The following is a 20,816-nucleotide window of genomic DNA, read 5'->3' as shown; positions in this document are numbered from 1 at the left end:
AAGCTTGCTGGATTTAACAGTCTCAGGCAGTATTATTCACTTCAATATTGTATAATCATTACTGTTTGTAAGTCATGAATTCTTATAAACAGTAATTATTATACAATATTGATGTGAATAATGTGGAATAAATAATTAGTATACATATAAATATCAACACTCCATATTTTATTAGCAGCCAAATAATTCTGAAGGATATTATCCAGCCAACATTAACATTTCTAACTCCTTTTGATCTAAATTAAGCATATGCTTCCATTATTCTAATTGAAATCAAGGGGATTAAAAATGGGACAGCAACTGGATTGTGCCCAGGGATAAACCTGAAAACAGAAAGTTCAATTCAGAGATTCCAAAAATAAAGAGTTAATTTTCATATTGGTTGGCTGGTCCAAGTTAGAATTATTATTATGACACCTTTAGTAGTAGGATACCTTGGTTGAGCTCATGGATTATTTAGGGGAAACCAAGACAAAAAAATGGAAAACACATGCCATCACAAGTGATACAGGCATGTGGAACAGTTATGTGGTGTGAGCCATCGTAGAGCTTTGGAACAACTCCCAATCACTTAGGACTGAATCAGACAATAAGACCATGGAATTCTGCACTTCTTGCAATGGAGAACTGAGGTGAGGGCAGGCAGTTAGTTCCATAAGCATCTGATACACCTACCCAGTCACCAAAGTTCTGAGCAGTTTGTGAAGGGTCATAATGTTCAAACGGGGCTTGTAAATATACAGTACAAAGGGTGTAGGTCCAGTGCTAGTTTCAGAGGGGAAGTAGGGTGTACTTTTTCTATTGCTCCTGTTCTCCCACCAGCCACAGGGCAACAACCAATGAATATAATGACCCCTTATGACATGAAGATATTGCTGATCTGACCCAGTATGTTTGTATTTGAAAGGTTGAAAGGTTGTCACTTGGAGGAGGGAAGGATGCTGTTTCCATTGGCTGCAGAGGAAAGGACACACAGTAATGGATTTAAACTACAATGATATAGGCTAGATATCAGGAAAAAAAATTTCACAGAGTAGTTCAGCAGTGGAATAGGCTGCCTAAGGAGGTGGTGAGCTCCCCCCTCACTGGCAGTCTTCAAGCAAAGGTTGGATACACACTTTTCTTGGATGCTTTAGGATGCTTAGGGCTGGGGGTTGGACTAGATGGTCTGTATGGGCCCTTCCAACTCTATGATTCAATTATTCTATTTAAGTGCAAATGGAAAACAGAGCTAGGAACCAAATGAAGGAAGGAAATGGGTGAAGACTATCATATATTACTCTCCTTGAAGCAGTGAAAAGTCACCTACCGTGGTTTTCCTCTCCAAGACCGTTTATGCACTGGGAACTTCACTGCCCCAGCTCCTGTGCAGGAGCACAAATCAGGGGCGGATGACGTGCACCAGGCCAAATGCTCCCCTATGTGGGTGCAGGAAGAGGTGGGACAACCCACCACAACTAAAACTCCAGCTTGCAGCCCAGCATGAAACCTCCAGTGCATAAACGGTCCAAGTCACAAGGGACTAAATGTTCTCAATGTGTGGGCAACTCAGTATGTTTGCATGTTTTAAAATTTTATTGGAGGGGCAAGGTTGCCATATGGGGATCTCCTACTAGAGAAAATGGCTATTTTGGAGGGTAGACTCTGTGGCATTATGCCTTGCTGAGGTTCTCCCCCTCCCCAAACCCCACCCCCAAACCCCACCCCATATCTCCAGATATTTCCAAACCCAAATATGACAACTGGGGAGAGGGTTCAATATTTTTTAAATATCATTTTTCATCTTATTCTGCTCTTTCCCTCTTCACTCTCTTCTCTAAGGTCTATTTGTTTATCACTTTCATTTTGAAATAGTAAGATTTTTACAACTCAATTGTTGCATTTTATTAATATTGCAACCTGCTTGAGGGATTGCAGTCAAAAAGTAGGAGGCAAACCAAATCAGTAAATATGTACCAGTCAGTACTTCATTTTAATGTGTTATTTTTGAACATTAAACAAAATTGTGATTAGTGCATATTTTAGAGACATTCATCTGTGGCATGAACTCCCTAAAATATAGTGATGCTTTAATGAAGGAAATTTGCTTTCTCGCACATAGATAAAGTTGTTATATCTGGAATAGAAACAGCTCTTTAGTTTCCACAACAGTTTCCAAACCAAACATTTTCAGATGTTCATAATTTTCTTGACATGAACTATGGCTGCCAACTTCTGAATAACTGAAGGAGCCATATTTAATTTCCTCCCACTGAGCATGAAGTTCCCACTGACGTTCATAGTATTTGACTTGTAACTTTGATATTTTTTTTAAACAGAGTTAGATATTATTTTTACTATGTTTGTCCTAGAAATTCTAATTGGAATATGTCTAGAAAAGTGGCAGAAGGCTAAAGAGGTTTGTTTAGAAAATTTGGTAAGTTTTATTTGTGTTGATATGCAAAGAAGCTGTGGTCTAGTGACCTAGCAGATCAAATCAAGTGTTACATTTATAGCTGCGTGGTTGTATGTGTGGGCTATCTTGCAGCCTTTACTCTTACCTTAAAGACCAGGTCATAATGTTTAAAGAAATCTTAGTGAAGATATACGGTGGAGTTGTGCCAGAGCAAAACATTTTTGGAGAAAAGCTATTCAGTGACATCTGTTACAAAAAGAAAAGTATTCAGATAAGCATGGTTCCATCCCTAAAGAGTATAGAGAAACAGTTCTTGCATGATTTTTCCCCCTATCCTGTTTCTAAATCTTGACAATATGAGAACATAATAGATTTTTATATTTTAACTCATAACTTTGCAAACAAAAATAGTGATGTTAGAAATCTGGACTCATAATGGAAAGATATTATCTAACACTTGGAGTCAGCCCCTATCCAGGCATAGAACAACCAAATTGGATTCATGAAAATGAATATTTTGAATATTTTGTGGGATATATTTAATGCTGCCATTGGGATTTATAATGTGTAATAATGACATTATCAGTTTCTTTTGACATCCCAGAACCCTGATATAATTGAATCAGTTGCAGAGTTTTTATATCTTGCCATGAGAAATCGTGAATGTATTATGTCCTAGCCTAAAGCATGATCTTTGCCTTTGTTTCCACTAGCAGTGGATCCTTTTGCACTTTCCCTTCTTATATTGTGTTTTATATGCTCTTAAAGGCTTGTTGTTGTTGTATAATAATGGAATGTTTTGCTTTGCATTGTAGTGTGCATATTTTAACCCAATTAAAAAAAGAAATAAATACTACAATTTTTGGAGATTTTGCGCCAGTTTGCGGGCTAACAGAATCTCGTTTCTGCACTTTAGGCGCAGGGGAGAGGCTGTGGCTCAGACTTATACCCAGTTAGTTTCAGCTCCAGTTCCTGGCATCATCAACTAAAAGGAGGAGGATATGAAAGGCTTTCTGTAGGTGGGTTATGCGTGGAAAGGTTTTCATTGAAGCCAGCATGCTGACCCTTTTAAATCCTCATTTTTTAAAATGGCCATGCTTTTCTGCAAGGATTATGCACTGGAAGAAAGACTTCCCATAGCAAATAGTGGGGCGGCAATTCCCCCATTGTGCTAGATGCTGATTGACAGGCGATGGTCAGCTGCAATATCACATGACCACCATTCTGGCATATGCTACTGGCAGGGCCTTATGGGAACTGTCGTTCATGAATACGGAGACCTCAACAAGAAATTCCCATAGGGGCACACAGTCTTTTGAAAACACAACAACCTTTCCCCCTCAGAGGTATGCTGTTCCTTGTAGAGAGTAGATTAAAATGCTTGCAAATGCCTCTGAAGGAATGAATACATTAATTTTCTGCTGGTGTAATGTTGCCATAGCAAAGGTGGGAGGGTCTGTGCTGAACAAGGGTGTCTCAAACTCCCATTGGTGGATGAGAGACTAGAGGCTGTCCATTTCCCTCATTGGTGCATGATGGCACAGGGGAGGAGATCAAAAACACGCTTGCATTTATGCATGCAAAAACAAATGACCGCTGTAAAAGAAGGGTCATTTTAAAGCTAGTTTTAAATACTGCACTGAAAAGACGCAGTCTGAGGGGGGAATGCTGTGCATAATCAAAAATACAATGACGGCTTTTCCATGGTGAAACCAGCTCCAAATGCAGAAATAAAAACAGCAACATCTTTTTGGGCAGAATTTTTGCGAAGTTTCTTGCCATGTATAATCCACCGCAGTCAGTTTAGACAATAGCCCAATGGTTTGACTAAATGGTCTGATTCTTGTTATTTAACTTAAAAATGTTTTTAATGATGTATGTTTGGGAGGGAGTGGACTTTAGTGTTTTTATAATGTCATTTTATCTTGCATGTTTTAATTGTTGTTGTTCCTCTAGGCCTATGGTTGAGGCCTGACATTGGACATCAGAATTTGGTGACCTCCCTGTTCGTATCAGTCAAGCTATACCTCTAGTGAGGGCCATGCTATTATAACTTCCCCCCCCCAAAAAAAAATTTCTAAGGGCAATATTTTATTTATGTATTTGTTTGTTTATTTAGATTTTTATACCACCTTTCCCTACGGCTTTGGGCAGTTTACATAAAACATTTTGGAACATTTACATAGAACACTGTCAAAATCAATATAACAATAACAATAACATACCAACTAGAACAACTAGAACAGTATTTCAACAATAACTTTGACACTCCCTCAGTAGGTTCGATCCCTCAGTCGGGGGGGGGGAGGGGGACCTGTAGATGTTATGGGGCAGTCGGCCTCACCAAATGCCTGGTGGAAGAGCTCCCTTTTGCAGGCCCTGTGCAATTGTGGAAGTTCTGGCAGGTCCCTGATCTCTCCGGGGAGCTCTTTCCACCAGGTGGGGGCCAAGACTGAAAAGGCCCTGGCCCTTGTTGTGGTCCGACGTGCCTCTTTAGGGCCAGGGATCCACAGCCTGTTGGAAGTGGCAGAGCATAGCGCTCTTCTGGAGGCAAAGGCAGGGAGGTGGTCTCTCAGATACACTGGGCCCAGACCGCATATGGCCTTAAACGTGATTACCAAAACCTTAAGCTTAATCTGGAATTCAACTGGGAGCCAGCCAAGTTCTTGGAGTACCGGCCGGATATGAGATCTCCATGATGTCTTAGTGAGAATCCTGGCCATGGCGTTCTGCACCAGTTGTAGTTTCCGGATCAAGGATAAGGGTAGGCCTGCGTAGAGCGAGTTGTAGAAGTCCAGTTTAGAGGTGACCATTACATGTTATGCAAAATATTGCTATTTTATTCTTATTGTGTTTTAGAGTCTAATTTAAATTATTAGATTTTTATGTTTATAGTTTTGGAAATTTACTCATGTGATGTTACTTATGCTGTGATCTGTCCTGAGTCTATTAGGATGGAGTGGAATAAAAGTTTAAAAATAAATAAATTGCTAGCTACTTCGGTGGCACCTGTAAGAACAGAAAGGTGGGATATAACATTTTAAATAATAATAATTTTAAAAGGCAGTTCAGGAATTAATTTATGTTTTGTCTAGGATCCAGAGTTTATTGTGCATTGCTGCATCTTCTTATTACTGTGCTTTTACTTGTTTTTTATGAGTCTCCACGTGTTTAGAGAACTGCATTTCCTTTGAAGTTAATGGGCAGCATTTGCCCTTCTGTCACTGGGATAGATCCCTCAGCCTTTACTGTTACATTGGGCCCATGTGAGCAAGAGGGTAAGAATACCCTGGACAATGGAATGGACAAGGTGGTAGAGGCAGGATAGGCTTTGTCTGAAGACAGCAATCATGATGGTTTAAGATCTGTGTGGATCTTTTTATAGAAATACTGAAGAAAGAAATTTGCCCTTTTTCAAAACTGATGCAATTTTTAATGCTCTGACATTTATCCAAAAGCTATTCCAAGATGTCATCTGTGAAAAGAGATGCTAAAGTCACTAGAAATCATCCGAGATGTGTGATAAATAGGTACTGCAGACAAGGCAAAAAAACCACAACAAAACCCAAAGGTCATTTCCTCTGTTAGAGTTCAGCTACACAGAGGAAAATGTTTCCCTCAGAATCAGCTGTCACCAATGCTTTATTCAAAGTACTTTTGTTATCAGACTGAGTGCTTTGCTTTAGGGAGGAGGCATTGTTTAGAAGAAGAAGAAGGAGATTTAGTTCTTATATGCCGCTTTTCTCTACCAGAAGGAGACTCAAAGTGGCTTATATTCACCTTCCCTTTCCTCTCCCCACAACACCCTGTGAGGGAGGTGAGGCTGAGAGAGCCCTGATATTACTGCTCAGTCAGAACAACTTTATTAGTGCTGTGGAGAGCCCAAGGTCACCCAACTGGCGGCATGTGGGGGATTAGAAGTCTGCACTCCTAACCACTACACCGCACAGTCTCTCTCTAGTGGCAGAAAGTTCAATTCCAGGTACTCCAGTTAAAAGGATCTCACTTGCAGGTATCACCCTGATCCGGATGGCCCAGGCTGGCCTGATCTTGTCAGATTTTGAAAGCTAAGCAGGTTGATCCTGGTTAGTATTTGGATGGGAAATCACCCATGAAGACTATCATTGCTATGCAATGGAATGTAATGGCAAACTACTTCTGAACAGCTCTTCCCTTGAAGACCTCCCAGGTCACCACAAGTCAGCTGCAACATGATGGCAAAAATAATAATAAGAAGAAGAAACAGGTGTCAGCAAAGAAGTCTCTGTTTCTGAGAAAGCAATGGACCAATAATTGGATTCATTACATGGCAGCTTCGTATGTTCATAAAGCCATTCTCTTTACAAGAACAATGGACAACAAAGGGAGAAGCCAAGCCTGAACATTATTTTACCTTTTTTTCCGCATTACTAAACTCCATATTACTTATAGGTTTTCTCCATGTGTCAATTGACTATGTGCAAAGTAATTTTGCGGGAAATACAAAAGCATTAAACAACATCCTCATAAGGTTTGCTTTAACTGGTTTAAGACGAAGCATCATACTGAAGCACTTACTTTGCCCCCCTTTCCTTGGATTCTTATATATGTTTGGAAAAATACAAAGACTCATGTATAGCAAAAGGACCACACGCATTTCTGCACGCCAGCTGTTCATTTGTTTATGCTGATATCCTAATTGCATGCCATTAGAAGATCATGGGATACAATTAAAAAACAAAAAATGAACCCACAACATTCTTCTGGATTAGCAATAATCTTTCTTTAAGTTTTAACTGCACTGGATTTCCCCCTCCCTTGTGGTGACCAACAAATGATACTGCTGTGAGGGGGAAACCCAATGTCATTAAGGAGCTGAGATGCATCAAGAACACAGTGTGGAAAATCCCAAACTATGGGAGGATGGTCTGTACCTTAGATCTGCTTCACATTGGCTCATTTATTCCACACCATTGCATCAAAATTATAGCACTGGCTCCATTAAGCAATAGCAAATCAGAAATGGATTTATTATTTGTACATCACTGAACTTGCATGTTCTAGCTTGGTGTAGTGGCTACAAGCATGGACTTCTAATCTGGCAAGCCGAGTTTGATTCCCCATTCCTCCTCCACATGCAGCTAGCTGGGTGACCTTGGGCTCGCCACAGCACTGATAAAGCTGTTCTGATTGAGCAGGGATATCAGGGCTCTCTCAGCTTCACCTACCTCACAAGGTGTCTGTTGTGGGAAGAGGAATGGGAAGGCGACTGTAAGCCGCTTTGAGCCTCCTTCAAGTAGAGAAAAGCGGCATATAAGAACCAACTCTTCTTCTTCTTCTTCTTCTTCTTCTTCTTCTTCTTCTTCTTCTTCTTCTTCTTCTTCTTCTTCTTCTTCTTCTTCTTCTTCTTGTTCTTCTTCTTCTAAACTCCCCCCCCCCCGAGCCCAGAATTATTAAACATTCCAAGACAGGGACAGAGAGAAAGAGAAAAGAAACCAATTTGAGCCAAATCAGCTAAAAAATCTCAACATCTTTCCTCGGTCAGTCATCTCAAACCAGATAAGGAGATGTGTGCCTGGAACATTCCTCCAAATGGGCATTATTTGCAGAATTGGGTACTGCTGGCATTAATCCTAGTAAGTAAAGGATAGCAGTTCAGAAATGGGATTTTCTGGGCCTGGCACAAAACTTGTAATTGGTCCTTTTCTGTGCTGTGCCGTTTTGACTTTAATGCAAGAAAACTTTAATAACCCACAGAAGGGACGATTGGGGAAAGAAACCAGATCCTGTCCCAAAAGGCCTGAATCCGAGCCACTTCTCATTTCCCCTTCTGTACTCCCAGTTGCTATGCCTCTTGAACCACACACCCCTCACTTTAAAAAATACGTGATGAGAAAGTAGGTAGCGTGGAAGTGCAGGCCCATCCTTGAGTGCCCTGTAGAATCTCTCCCTCAGGGGGCCCAAATAGAAAGCCAAAACCCGACTCTGTTCCCCAGTCTACTCTTGTAGTCTCTGACAAACCCAAAGGTTGTGTGCAGTTGTGTCCATGAACAAAATGCCCTTTACATGTACTTTTAAACCCTGGACAAATGGTTGGGTAGTGTTTTTTAAAAAGCTGTCCTCCACACTATTTCACATTCATCACAGAAGAGCATCCTAGGTCAGGGTGACCTTAATAGCCCAGCAGATGTTTTATTTTCACATGGATAGCAAATGCCTGAACTACATTTCAAATGTATCCAGACCTTTCTCCTGCATAAGGCACACACATCTTATGTACAACACAGTGTTTCCCTCTGCACTTTTCAGCACGCATTCACAGTATGCCAGAATTTTTTGTAAGGAAGATGCCAGTCTTCATTAATGTCTAGGTCTCCTGCTGTCTTGCTGTAGGAATATAAACAAGTTTCTCAGGACACGCTCTCACTTTCTTCTTAAACTTAAGTTCCTTTCCTGGTTCAAAGTTTCTCTTTCTATCTTGGGGCGAAAGCCCAGATCATGTGGGAGCCGTTGATGTGAAGCAGCAAGTAGCATTATAGATCCATAACTACCATGTTCCTTGAAGGACAGTGGCTTTTTTTCAAGGGATCTCAGTGCCAAACTTGGAAGGCAGCTGGATGTGAGATAAAAAGTGGTAAATCCACTTTTTATGATTTCCCTCATCCCAAGGTAAATATGGGAAAAACACAAGCCAAACCCTGGACAACCTCGGGATGCAGGCGATGTCATATGGAGAGGGCTCCAAAAAACCCACCAGTAACCAGAGGCTGTCCAGAAGCAGATCCCTCATGCAGAAATGGTCCCAGTTTCCTCATATGTTCTGACTTCAGAGAGCCTCCATTCCCAAGTAGCAATTGACTATTTAGCCGTTATGCACAGATATACATATACCACATCTTTTCTTCTTTCTCCTTCTATGGAACATGTGAAAGAGGTCAATGTGAAACTAATAGCAATGCAAGCCCCCCCCTTCGGGGGGAGGCGGGGTATAAATATAAATATAATAATAATAATAATAAAAAAAAAATGTTTAAAATGTTGAGGAAGATTTTTTATTTTTTTATTAAAAACGCATATTAGCTGACTTTCCACTGTGTGGAACTTGAGGTGGCTTATGATATAAATGAAACAATTATTTTAAAAGTACATTTTGAGTATGAAGTAAGCAAATCAATGATCATATGCATACCTTGGTCTATGATTTTAAGTAACAGTCTTCTTGTGATGGGAATTTTCTTTATACTTTGCCTTTTGATCTGTTTTGCATCAACTCAGTCACATAATGTCTGTTTAATAAATCTAAAATAAAACGTTGTTCCCATTTTTTAAATGCACATGCCTCTTTTGTCACTACTAAAATTTTGCTTTGGGAAGAGGGGAGGGGATTTCCTGACCTCTCCTACTCCCTTGTCCCTTCCTTTCATGCTGATCTTAAACAGATTGCTTCAGAAAAGGATAAGAGAGAATTGTATACACACCACTCAGCTACATGCACAGGGTTGTAGGGCCAGTGGGAATTGAATGGGGACTAGCATCTCACGGATCACGAAAACCCGGAGAGTTGATGTCATTAATCCTCTGACTCATCAGACAGAATCTAGCAGATAAACAGAGCAGAACGAGGGTGATTTTTCTGAAAGGGTTAATGTGGCTGTTTTCAAGGAAGCTTGCAGGAACTAGTTTTTGGAGCTCACTGGGAGGAATGTTTACTTTAGCACAGGTTTTCTAACAATGATCAATGTCTGGTAATTTCCTCTTTCTCTGTAACACCACACAATGGGAAAATATATAGATTTATTAAGGAGGAAAAAGCTAGTATGCAGCTGAATCTTTCTTGGGGTAGAGGTTTAGTCTAGAGAAATGTTCAGTTCCTTCTGACATTATACATCTAGGACAGCCTTTCTCAATCTTTTGGCCATGAAGTTATCCCTGAAATATGCTTCAAGCTCCAAGTAACCCTGGAAATGATGCCAGCTGGCCAGGCCTCCCTATCATGCCCCTGGAAGTCACATGTTTACAGTGTGCATGGAACTAAGACTCATTTAGTTTCTTCATATAGGAAAACTCAGTGTCAGCCAACGTTTTCAGCATGTGTGCAGCAAGTCAAATTCAGACTACAAGAATATGACACTACAGCACATTCAGTAATACACTTGAGCATATGAAGCTGCTTTATATTGAACCAGACCACTGGCCTGTCTCAGTTAGTACTGCCTACTCTAACTGGCTCTTCAAGGTCTCAGGTAGAGGTCTTTCATCTCATGTGATGCTTACAAATAGAGATGCCATGGATTGAAGCTGGGACCCTCTGTGCCCAGTGCAGATGCTCCATCACTGAGGGAAATTCCGCACAAGGACCAATGTTGCCAAATGTTTTCAGAATGCAGAAACGCTATATTAAATACTGGAATTTTGTAATTCCGCATACCTTTAATTTTAGTGGAATACTGGAGTCCCAGTAGCGTTGTATTCATTCCCCACAGGTTTCTGGTCTCGCTGGAATCACAACAAAGGAAGCGAGATTTTTCTGCGCTTCTTCCCGCCCTTGGTCATCAATCAAACGGAATAGCCAATGGACTGTTGTGTTCATGCTCCCGAAAAGCCCCTTTCCCTTTAAGAACTGTTTTTTTTAAATGCAAACACACCAGATGCAACGAATCTGTGTTCAATCATTGTTTCAGAAAGACCTGTTTTGCTGGCATAGGAACTGGCGCTTAATCGTTTACACGCTCTTCAAGTAAACCCCCCCCCATGGGCGCGATTTGTGGCCGAAATTACGGGCAGTGTCGAACAAGGGGCTTTATTGTGCTTGGGAACTTTAAAGACACTTGCAGTAGGGAGCTTTGTTTCACTGTTAAGCACTTCTGTGGAGGGACTTTAGCAGGAGAAACCTCGCTCATTCATTGCTTTCGCCGATCTAAGGAAAAAAAATGGCAATTGCTTCTCCAGAAGTTCGGGGGTGAGAGTGGGGGAGGGACATTCTTTCTACCGCTACATTGAGAATGCACATGTCTTTTGCTGATGTGTTGCAGCTTGTGCTCAGAAGTTTAACGTTTTTTTCAAGGGGAATCCACTTTTCCCGATTCCCCGAAAAGTGCTACAACGAAGCAATTTTTGCGGGAGTGTTGCAGGAGTGTTGCAGATTGTGTGCAATGTCATGCGGAGCGTTGAATTAGTAGTGTTTACCAAAGGTAAGACTTCTGCTACATTTAAGTCGTGCGGAATGGCCCTGAGGCTGGCTCCCTTCCCATGCCTTAATATAGCTGTTCTGCTGAGTCATATACCCGTGTAGCAGGATGGCATGCAGACCTAAGTCTATGCCCAAGCTTTCAGGCCATTGTACTCTTTCCCTGGGCTGCTAACAAACTTCCACTGTGTAGACGACTGGAGTATGCCCTTGAATAAACACATTTTAATGGGAATGAGTTCACTCATATGATGGCACATGCGGAACAGTTATGAGCATTGTTGAGAAACAGCCCTTCTTACATTCTGTGAATCAGGTTTTAGTGCAAGGACTTGCAAAATTGTTTTGTCACCTGTGGGTTATGACAAAATTTGCAAATTTGGGGTGCAGAAGAAGAGGAAAGGAATATTCCCAAGAGGTTTAGAATTACATGGATAATGTTAATGAATTTCTACATCAAATCTTGCTTCAGAAAAAAACTCTCGAAGCAGTCTGCTTTTCTTCAGGAAGGAAAGCATATGTTTTGTGTGCTATTTGATTCTCACTTATTCAGGGATTGGCAGCAAAGCAGGCTTGAACTTGGATTTTACCTTGCACCAACCAATTTCCAGAAAGTTGCAATGAATCAAGCAATATTTTGGTGTTCACGTTAGATTTATAAGAGCCTTTATTTATCTCTTGCATCTTTAATCTTGCTTTCCCTCCCTCTTTCTTTGGGGGGAGGTGGTAGTGAATAGCCAGATGTGATATACTTAAGTCAACATTAAAGATATCATTAAGAGACAGGAACACAGAGATAAAAAACAACATACAGACTTGGCAAAGTAAAGCTGCAGACAGATTTTTGCCATATTAAATCTCAATGGACTCTAGTGTAATATCAGTGACCCCTGAGCTATTGTATGGGAATGGGTTTAAAATCAACATCCTATAAGAACAAAGGCACATGGGTCAAGGGAAGACAGGAAGCCAATCATTACAGCCTCTTTGTCTCTAATTATGATGTTTTAAGTATAACACTGAAAGTTTCTGGTTGTGTAACTTCCAGCATGAAGAGGCAAGATCTGACTGGGAAAATCCAGATCATATCATAGTGTTGTCAGATCCCAACGAGAAGCTGAGATGTATTTTAATGTAAACATCCCTGAAAGTTGTTCAGTGTGGATGACATTTCTGCTGTACATCCAGAGCATGGCTGGCTAGGAGTCTTTTCACATGTTGGCTGCAGATCAACCTAATCCATTTGCTTCTAAAATGTGACATGTAATTTCAGTACAAAGGAAGACTGTAGCCTGGCAAAGAGTGAGTGGGTGGTTGAGCTCATTCTGCAACACCAGGATGGACAGAAAAAGCTATCACATTATTACCCAGATTTTGTTTGTTTTATACCTGATTACTTTCCTTCCCAGACAATCTACTCCTTTAAAACAGCCAAGAATGCAAATCATAATACGTAGAAATGGTACTGAATAATAATAATAATAATAAAGAACTTAGCACAACCACAACAAAGCAAAATTTCAGAAGGCTGGAACTGAAGTGGATCCTCCTGTTCCCAACTTTGCAACCCTATTTGCCAGGCCTGAAAAGACGTTCAATAATTTTGAAAAGGGCTGAAAATCTCACCCATTTATATTTAGGAGAATGTGACTGCAGCAGCCACAGCTGCCACCATGCTCCATCCCTTTCAAGCCCAACAGGCATTCTCTCTCCCCCTGTCTACAGTGTGATGAAGGGAGAGAGCACTGGTCGTCCCCTTAATGGCCTGTACTTGCCTTCAGTGCCATCACGATCTGATTGGATGAGATAAATCTGGAACAAGAGGACAAAGAAGACAAGAAACAACAGAGGGCAAACAAGGAGCATTTGCTTGCTGGTATGTAGCGCAGCTCTACTTTTCACTTGTAGCCGTATGATACAGGAGGGAGGCAACTCGTAATATGGCCAGTAAAATGCTTTTACTAAAAGCCCACTTTTCTGCTTAGCTTACCCTGCTTTTACTGGTTGCCCTGCCAGCATTACCAGGATGGTCAAATATAGTGCTTGTACAAAGGTTCAAATTATACAGTAGTTAAGGGGAAAGAACCAGGCTGTAGATTTAGGTCTCAGCTGTGTTCTGTCTCAGGCAGCAAAATGGATGTGTGAGTGAGTGAGTGAAATAGAGAGAGTGAGACTGACCCAAGGTCGCCCAGTCAGCACAACAAAGTTGAGGTCTCCGCAGTCTGCCAACTAACCACTCTGTCACCAGTGGCTCTTCAGCTTCCAGATGACTGCAGAAGAGCAAAGTTTCGGCAGTATTATAGGCCCTGATTGGAAGAGACTAATGCCAAGATTCTCTGGATTGTGAAATGAACTCTAGCTGGAGGGAGCACTGGTGAAACTCTGACTCCCAAAGTGTAGCATCGTCTGTACCTTTGCAGTTATATGGGCAGAAATATCTTCAGAAATCTTAGTCACTTTGTGAAGCAGGGAGCCAAAGTAGAAGCAGAGAAGAAGGGTCGGTTTTTATACCCACGTTTCTCTACCTTAAGAAGTCTCAATGTGGCTTCTTCCTTTCCTCTTCCCACAACAGGCACCTTGTGAGGTAAGTGGGGCTGGGAGAGCTCTGAGAGAACTGTCCCAAGGTCACTTCATGTTGAGGAGTGGGGAATTAAACCTGCTTCTCCATATTACAGTCCACCACTCTTAACCACTACACCACCCTTTCAGTTATTCCTTCCGCAGCCACAACATCTACTACTAACTGATTTTAATTTTTGAAACCCAGTTATAAACCCATGAAAATCCCAGTGGTTCAATTTCTTCCTTTCCCCAACACTCTAAGCTTACAAAATGAATCTGGCTAAGGAACACAGGAAAAGAGAACAGTAGGTCCCTCCACTCAGCCAGTGAAAATACAGTGACATGTATTGATTCAACAATATGATCACTGTTTCCCCTTGGGCAAAACAGGTGCAAGCCACAGTTAACTGGCAGTGATTGCTAGCAGGATCCTGTGAACAATAACATTGTATGTATCATCCATGCTTATTATGTCTACTTTACATTATTCCAGACAAAGAATTTTAACCCCTCAGCATAGCCGCTAATGAATAGCACAACATATATACTATCTTCAATTAAGAAAAAAAGAGCATTTTCACCAAAACTTCTAGTAAAACATTTCTTTCCAGTCTGATCTGCAACATGACTCATCAAGTTCCAGGCTGCAGCCTAAACACAGTGAATGCTTGAGAGGATGCACAGGTCTAATTTAGCACAATGTCTGTCTGTCTGTCTGCCTGCCTGTCTGTCTGTCTGTCGACCGACCAACCGACCGACTAATTATCAATCATCTGTTTGGATATTTTTTGGATATTTTGTACTAATGAAGAAGTATTTCTTAACTATTCTTTTACTTTTTTATTTTTCTCTTTCCTTCCTTACTTGGGAAATATGATAGAAACAAACAGAAGAATGGGGGTGGGTGGGGGGAGTATTTAAATGGAAAGCAGGACTTCTCCCTCCCTCTCTTATTCCAGATCTTCTGCCAAGCTCTAGTCTATGACTGAGCATGTCCAGGCCTCAAGCACTGGCAAGCAGAGGAGAAACAAACTCAGTCAGATCTTATTCATATGCTGCTAGATACCTAGGAGGGTCTTTCCTACTCCCTCCCCTACCAGGGATGCTGGAGACCACATGAATCTATTATGTCTTGCCCACGCAGCCAGTAACCGTGACTGCGCCTGCACCAGAAGCTCTGCCGCCGCTGCTCTCAGAGTAGAAGGATGATGATGAGGAAGAGGCGGGGCAGGGCAGTGAGGTGCGGCAGGATGATCAAAGCCCTAATGGGGATGTGCAGCCCGGTCCCAGCCAGGTGGACACCATGCCCTCCTTGTCAGCATTGCCCCAGTCAGAGGCAACATCCATCTCCAGCCCATATGGCTTTATTTGGATGTTGTGACACAGATTTAACAGAATTAACTTTGTATTTCCATTGTCATGATGGTAGTTCTTAGTCTGAGGAAGAGTGCTTGCACTCAAAAGCTCACGCCTTGAATAAATCTTTGTTGGTCTTAAAGGTGCCACTGGGCTCTGATTTTGTTTGGTTGTACTACTACTACTGTCAGCAGAGAGCCTGCCAGAGGCGGTGGGAGTGGGGGGAAATGGTGGGTGGGTATGCACAAAGAAGGAATCACCCCATTGTGGACCCCTTTGCTCATAGTGGCAAGGAGATCAAACCACCCAGGGATCACCCCTGAGCAGAATTTGCCTGAGGTCGGAGGGCCCCTCATGCATTGGGGCAGTCTTTTAACCCCAGGAAGAGACCAGCCCTTGCACATAGCCATGGAAGTGACTTTCTGCTGATTGCTTCTTCACTGCCAGCCAAAGCCATTAGCGAGGTTTATATACACAAGGCAGCTTTCAGCGCAAGTAACATAACTCAGTGTGGGACTGTGAGCAGGCCGTCCCATACTCTCTGGCACTGGTCTTTGTTACGGAAAACGTGACTCAGAATTCTCACCCCTTTTTATTTTACGGAGGTGTCAGGAGTTCAGCAGCTGAACTGCAGGCCTCGGAGTTCATTCGTTGACTCCAGCATGAAGCTGTTGTAAACGCAAAGTCACATGATGAGACATTTCTTCAGAGACTATTAATTCTGGCCTCAGCTGGGAAAAGTTCTCAGAACACAGGAATCTGAGACAGGGACAGTCTTCTTGGGAGCTTTGGGAAGAAAGAAATTATTTGCAGGCTCACGTAAGTCGCTCGTATGATTCCCCCCCCCTTTGTTTCTCTACTGCTGTTTCCCATAGTGTGATGCTGACAAGCTATTCAAATTCACAAAGGGTTGTCAATAGCACCCATAAGCCTGACTTTCCCATTTATGTATTTCTAGTATCTGAGAATTGCTTTTTTTTTGGGGGGGGGGAGGGATCATTTGTTAATTCATGGTCCTGCATTCTTCTGTCATATTGTTGGATGTGTCTCTTAACACAAAAAGCCAAGCATCGTTCTTGGGAAAGTAAGGGCAGTGTCCCGTTAGTCCATCTGAGGATCTCCCCCAATACTGAGATCTCTAACATCGAGATCGTTATATGAGATCTATTGGATTGGCGCCCACTCTCTTTGAATGTTATTTATCCCACCATGCTGAACACAGGGGGAATTGGGACTGGAATTATGACCACTGCCGCTTGTATGATGTATAATGTATGATGTGATTTGGGGGGTTTATGGGGGATTTTATTGTGTTTTAATTGTATTATGTTGTAAACTGCCATGAGACCTAACTGGGGAACGGTGGTCTATAAATCAAATAATAATAATAATAATAATAATAATAATAATAATAATAATAATAATAATAATAATAAAGTTGATGAAATGATATATACATTCATTTGGAAAGGAACAATATGGGGTGATATACAGTTATATGATAAGAACAATACTTACCTATGAGATTATCTCAGTAATGCATCAAGTAAACTGGTACAGTAGAAGAGTGTTATTATTCCATTATACCCATGGGAGATCATGGGTGGGGGAAGTACCCAGCTGTGGCTACTAGTTGAATTTATGGCTGAAATAAGATTTGAACCCAGGATTTCTCACACTACACTTTATACCACACCAGCCTTCATACAGCTTGCACTTAAGGCACAACTGCCATTGAGACGGATCTCCTGAACCTCTCCCCCTTGAAACAATCCTGCTTTGTTAAGCCCTAAATCCAGTGCCAATTCTGCTTGAGGCAGAGCACAAAATGGCACCCTGCCTGCCTGCCTTGCCTGCCACCCCTCCTCCAAGTGTTCCTGTACCTCTTGTATTCATGCTGTCTTGCCTCTACCCTTCCCCACCATGTCCTCTTCCCCCTCAGGTCTTTTAAAAGTCACAGCAAGCCACATTTGCTTTGTACAGCTTCCCAAACTCTTTGCAGACTCCTTAGCCTGGTAAGAGTTCTATCATCATCTTGGTTGCCTAGGTAACCACAGTAATTGGCAGGATTGCCACAGTTAGTAAAAAAAAATGTTGAAATATTCAGAGGAGGAGGGAATGCCAAGGGAGTTCAGGAATAGCTGTGGGGAACTTGTGGTTTGCTGTGTTAGAGGGATGGGAAAGAGAGGGCAAGGAGATTAGCCGCTCGGGCCTCCAAGCACAGGGAGCAAGTACAGGAGGGATGGGTGGTCAGAGACACAGGAGGCTGCTTGGGGGCAGTCCTAATTTCCACCTGAGATAACTCCTTCAGTTTGCCTGAAGAGTTGACCTTGTGTATATCGGCCAAAGTATTAGTACATCTCAACTGGAGGCTGAATATTTCCATTCACATCTCACTAAGAGAACGTTTGTTTCAGAGAACTGAATTTTGGTTTTCCTTCCTAAATTTGTTTGCTGCTCCAGGTTCCTCCTCTCTCCAGAGAAATTTGATGTTCATGATGGGCCATGCCAATATGACCTACTCTGTCCTTGCTGCTGTCAGTCATAGCACTGAAATGTCCACCGCTGAGAAGAGTGACGGGAATGGGAATGAATACTTCTACATCTTGATTGTTATGTCCTTCTATGGAGTCTTTCTCATGGGAATCATGCTGGGCTACATGAAATCCAAGAGGAAAGAAAAGAAATCCAACCTGTTGCTGCTTTACAAAGATGAAGAGAGAGAGTGGGGCCAAGCCATCAAACCTCTGTCAACCATCTCGGACCTGAAGGCGGTGCAGATCCCAATGATGCTGAACATGCTGCAGGAGAGCATGGCCTGCACCCTCTGCTCCATGGAAGGGAGCAGTGTGAGCGAGTCTTCATTGCCAGATGTTCACCTTACAATCCAAGAGGAAGCAGCAGATGCCGACCTGGGGGAAACGGCGGAAGCTCCTTTTCTGAATGGCAGTAGCGAAGGTTCCTCAGAAAGCATCCACCAAAGTTCCTAGCATTTGCAGGGATTTGGGAGGCAGCATTTTCTGAAACAGTAGATTACTGGTTTTGCTTCCTAGTTTAATTATCTACCAGAGATGCAGGGGTGGCCTGTGCAATGCTGGAAGCATAAGGAGAGGTAATAAGCAGATGCTACTGAACAAGTCATTGTAGTGTATAAGGGATTGTCATTTTAAGTTAAGGAATGGGCAAACATTTCTTTCAAAGAAAATAGTTGTTTATGTAGCCTTTGCTTACTCTAGAATTTTGCAAGTGTCTGGGAGACAGAGGCAAGCGCCAGAATATCATCAGCTGGTCCCATGGATCTGTGATCATATTTCACTACATGAAATGACAATATTCTGCAAGGAGGTCCCACAGACCAAAAAGTGACGTGATGCAGGGCTTATGAAGTACAATGGGCTAGCCATGTGGCTGTAAAACATCTGTAGACTGTAGGCTTGTGAAAGGTTATCTGAGTAGAATTTGCTTCTGGGGCCAAGGACTAATGAAGGAATGAAACTGAAACTATTTCCACTGGCAGAGATTGCGTGCACAGTTTTGTGAGGCTGGTCTACTCAGCCTCCTTTTATTTTAATACTGCCATTTGGGAGCAAACCCTATACAATGCAAGGAAGCTTTCTTTTGTGGGTGTGGGTCAGGCTAGCTTTGCATCATTTGTCTTGCATGTGATGCATGCATTTCTACATATTGATTTTAAAAAAACAACAACCCTCCTTTTGTAATTCCATCTGCTCAGTCCTCCTGTTTGGATGGGGCAGGGGTCTCAGAAAGTCAAACAACAGGTAGCTTGCCAATTCAGAGAAAATATTGGACTGTGGGCTGGATCCAGTGAAGGGTCACAGATTCCTCACTGCCTCCAACTCCTCCATGCAGGGACAACATTTGGGGGCCGTTTTGTGCTGTAGCAGGAGACAGAGGTGTTTCACGTATGGATATCACTTCTCGCAGCAAAAGTTTTATGCAGGATCCAGCTGGCTTGTGGGTTGTCAATAGTGTTACCAACTGCCTGGAGAGAAATGTCTCATCCCTTTAATAGAGTCTGAACGGAATATGATTTACCAGGCCATGTTGTTGACCTCCATGTGGAGGTAAACAAATCAGCCGCCCAGCTCTTCACATTAAGCCTCTATTCAAGGGACAGGGTGTTGACTACTCTATGGGACGTTGCACAAAAGCACAGGTAAGATTTTTGAACAATGGTTTGGTGTGTTGTAGGAATTGAGTTGCAGTGGCTTTCTCACAAATGCTTATGCATGAACAACTGAAGCCACTGCACAATTGTCATAAAAGTTATAACACTGAACCAGAGTATGATTACTTCCATTCTGCCTTGCATTTGACAAGAACATCAATGTTCGTATTCTTTTTGCAAGCATGAGAACAGAAATGCTGCCAAAATGCCTGAGTTTTCTAAGCTAAAATAGCCCAGGGACATATCCATTGCCATGAAAGCTTGGGATGCAGTCTGGGAAAGGGGCATGGGCAGCGCTGAGGCATGAATGCGGCAAATGTTCCTTTCCCACTTCCCTTTTTAAGGCCTCAGCTCCAAGTTCCATCAAGATGAGACTATTCTAATGCCACAAAGGAACTGTCACTTTATTTTTCTGATGTCACAGAGATAACTATATCTGATTGGAAGGCTAGATTGTTCTCTGAGACCCAACTGCAAATCCTGTTGGAGAACATGGGACTGAGCAGAAGATTTGGGTTACTTTGTTCCATGAGGGGATGTTTTAAGTTTGCCATGATGCCAAATTTACATTTGGCATTTTGCCTGGAGTCACTTGAATCCTGAAACTTTTCAACGGAGATTGATGTGTGACCTGCCACATTTTCCCATTTTCTTTTTCTTTCTTTTGTTTTAATACAAATCCTGGTGACTTTTATTTTTCCTTTCAAAGACAAGACAGTTTTGCATATACATTTGATACCAAGCTGTATATATTTGTCTGTTATATTTAATGTTAACAGTTTCTTTTTGATGACACTGAATTTATTTAAATAAAACAATCACTGTTCTGTGGGTTGTTCCATGGTGTTTTTGTTTGTTACAACTCAGAGTTCATGGAAGTTAGGAGTCCTCAAGCCCCACACATCCCCCCCCACTGCTGCCCAGGAGCTGACAATGACCTTAACTAGCTGCCACCACTCTGGTCTGGGGTATAAATTGTTTTATACCATGGGGCTGATTGTGATAGCAGAATTGAAGAGTGATCAATCAATGAATCAGCTTTGAGCACCCAATCATGTACATCAGAGATATTGGCTGATGAATGCAGTAAGTCATCTGGTATGGTATAGCGTGAAAGAATGGAGCTAAAAAAATCAGACTGAATTCTG

The 20,816-nt window shown here is 42.0% G+C and overlaps 1 protein-coding gene across 1 annotated transcript; it reads left to right on the top strand.

Moving 5' to 3' along the window:
• The first annotated feature begins 16,110 nt into the window (after positions 1-16,110).
• On the top strand, positions 16,111-20,478 carry KCNE4 (potassium voltage-gated channel subfamily E regulatory subunit 4). Its single transcript, XM_077348899.1, has 2 exons — positions 16,111-16,298; positions 17,943-20,478. The coding sequence occupies exon 2, from the start codon at positions 17,969-17,971 to the stop codon at positions 18,467-18,469; it is 501 nt and encodes a 166-aa protein (XP_077205014.1). The 5' UTR covers positions 16,111-16,298; positions 17,943-17,968; the 3' UTR covers positions 18,470-20,478.
• Positions 20,479-20,816: the final 338 nt, after the last annotated feature.

The sequence above is a fragment of the Paroedura picta genome, chromosome 8 (assembly GCF_049243985.1).
Source record: "Paroedura picta isolate Pp20150507F chromosome 8, Ppicta_v3.0, whole genome shotgun sequence".
Taxonomy (NCBI): domain Eukaryota; kingdom Metazoa; phylum Chordata; class Lepidosauria; order Squamata; family Gekkonidae; genus Paroedura; species Paroedura picta.
The sequence above is the reverse complement of the archived record's forward strand: the minus strand, read 5'-3'. Positions and strand labels throughout refer to the sequence as shown.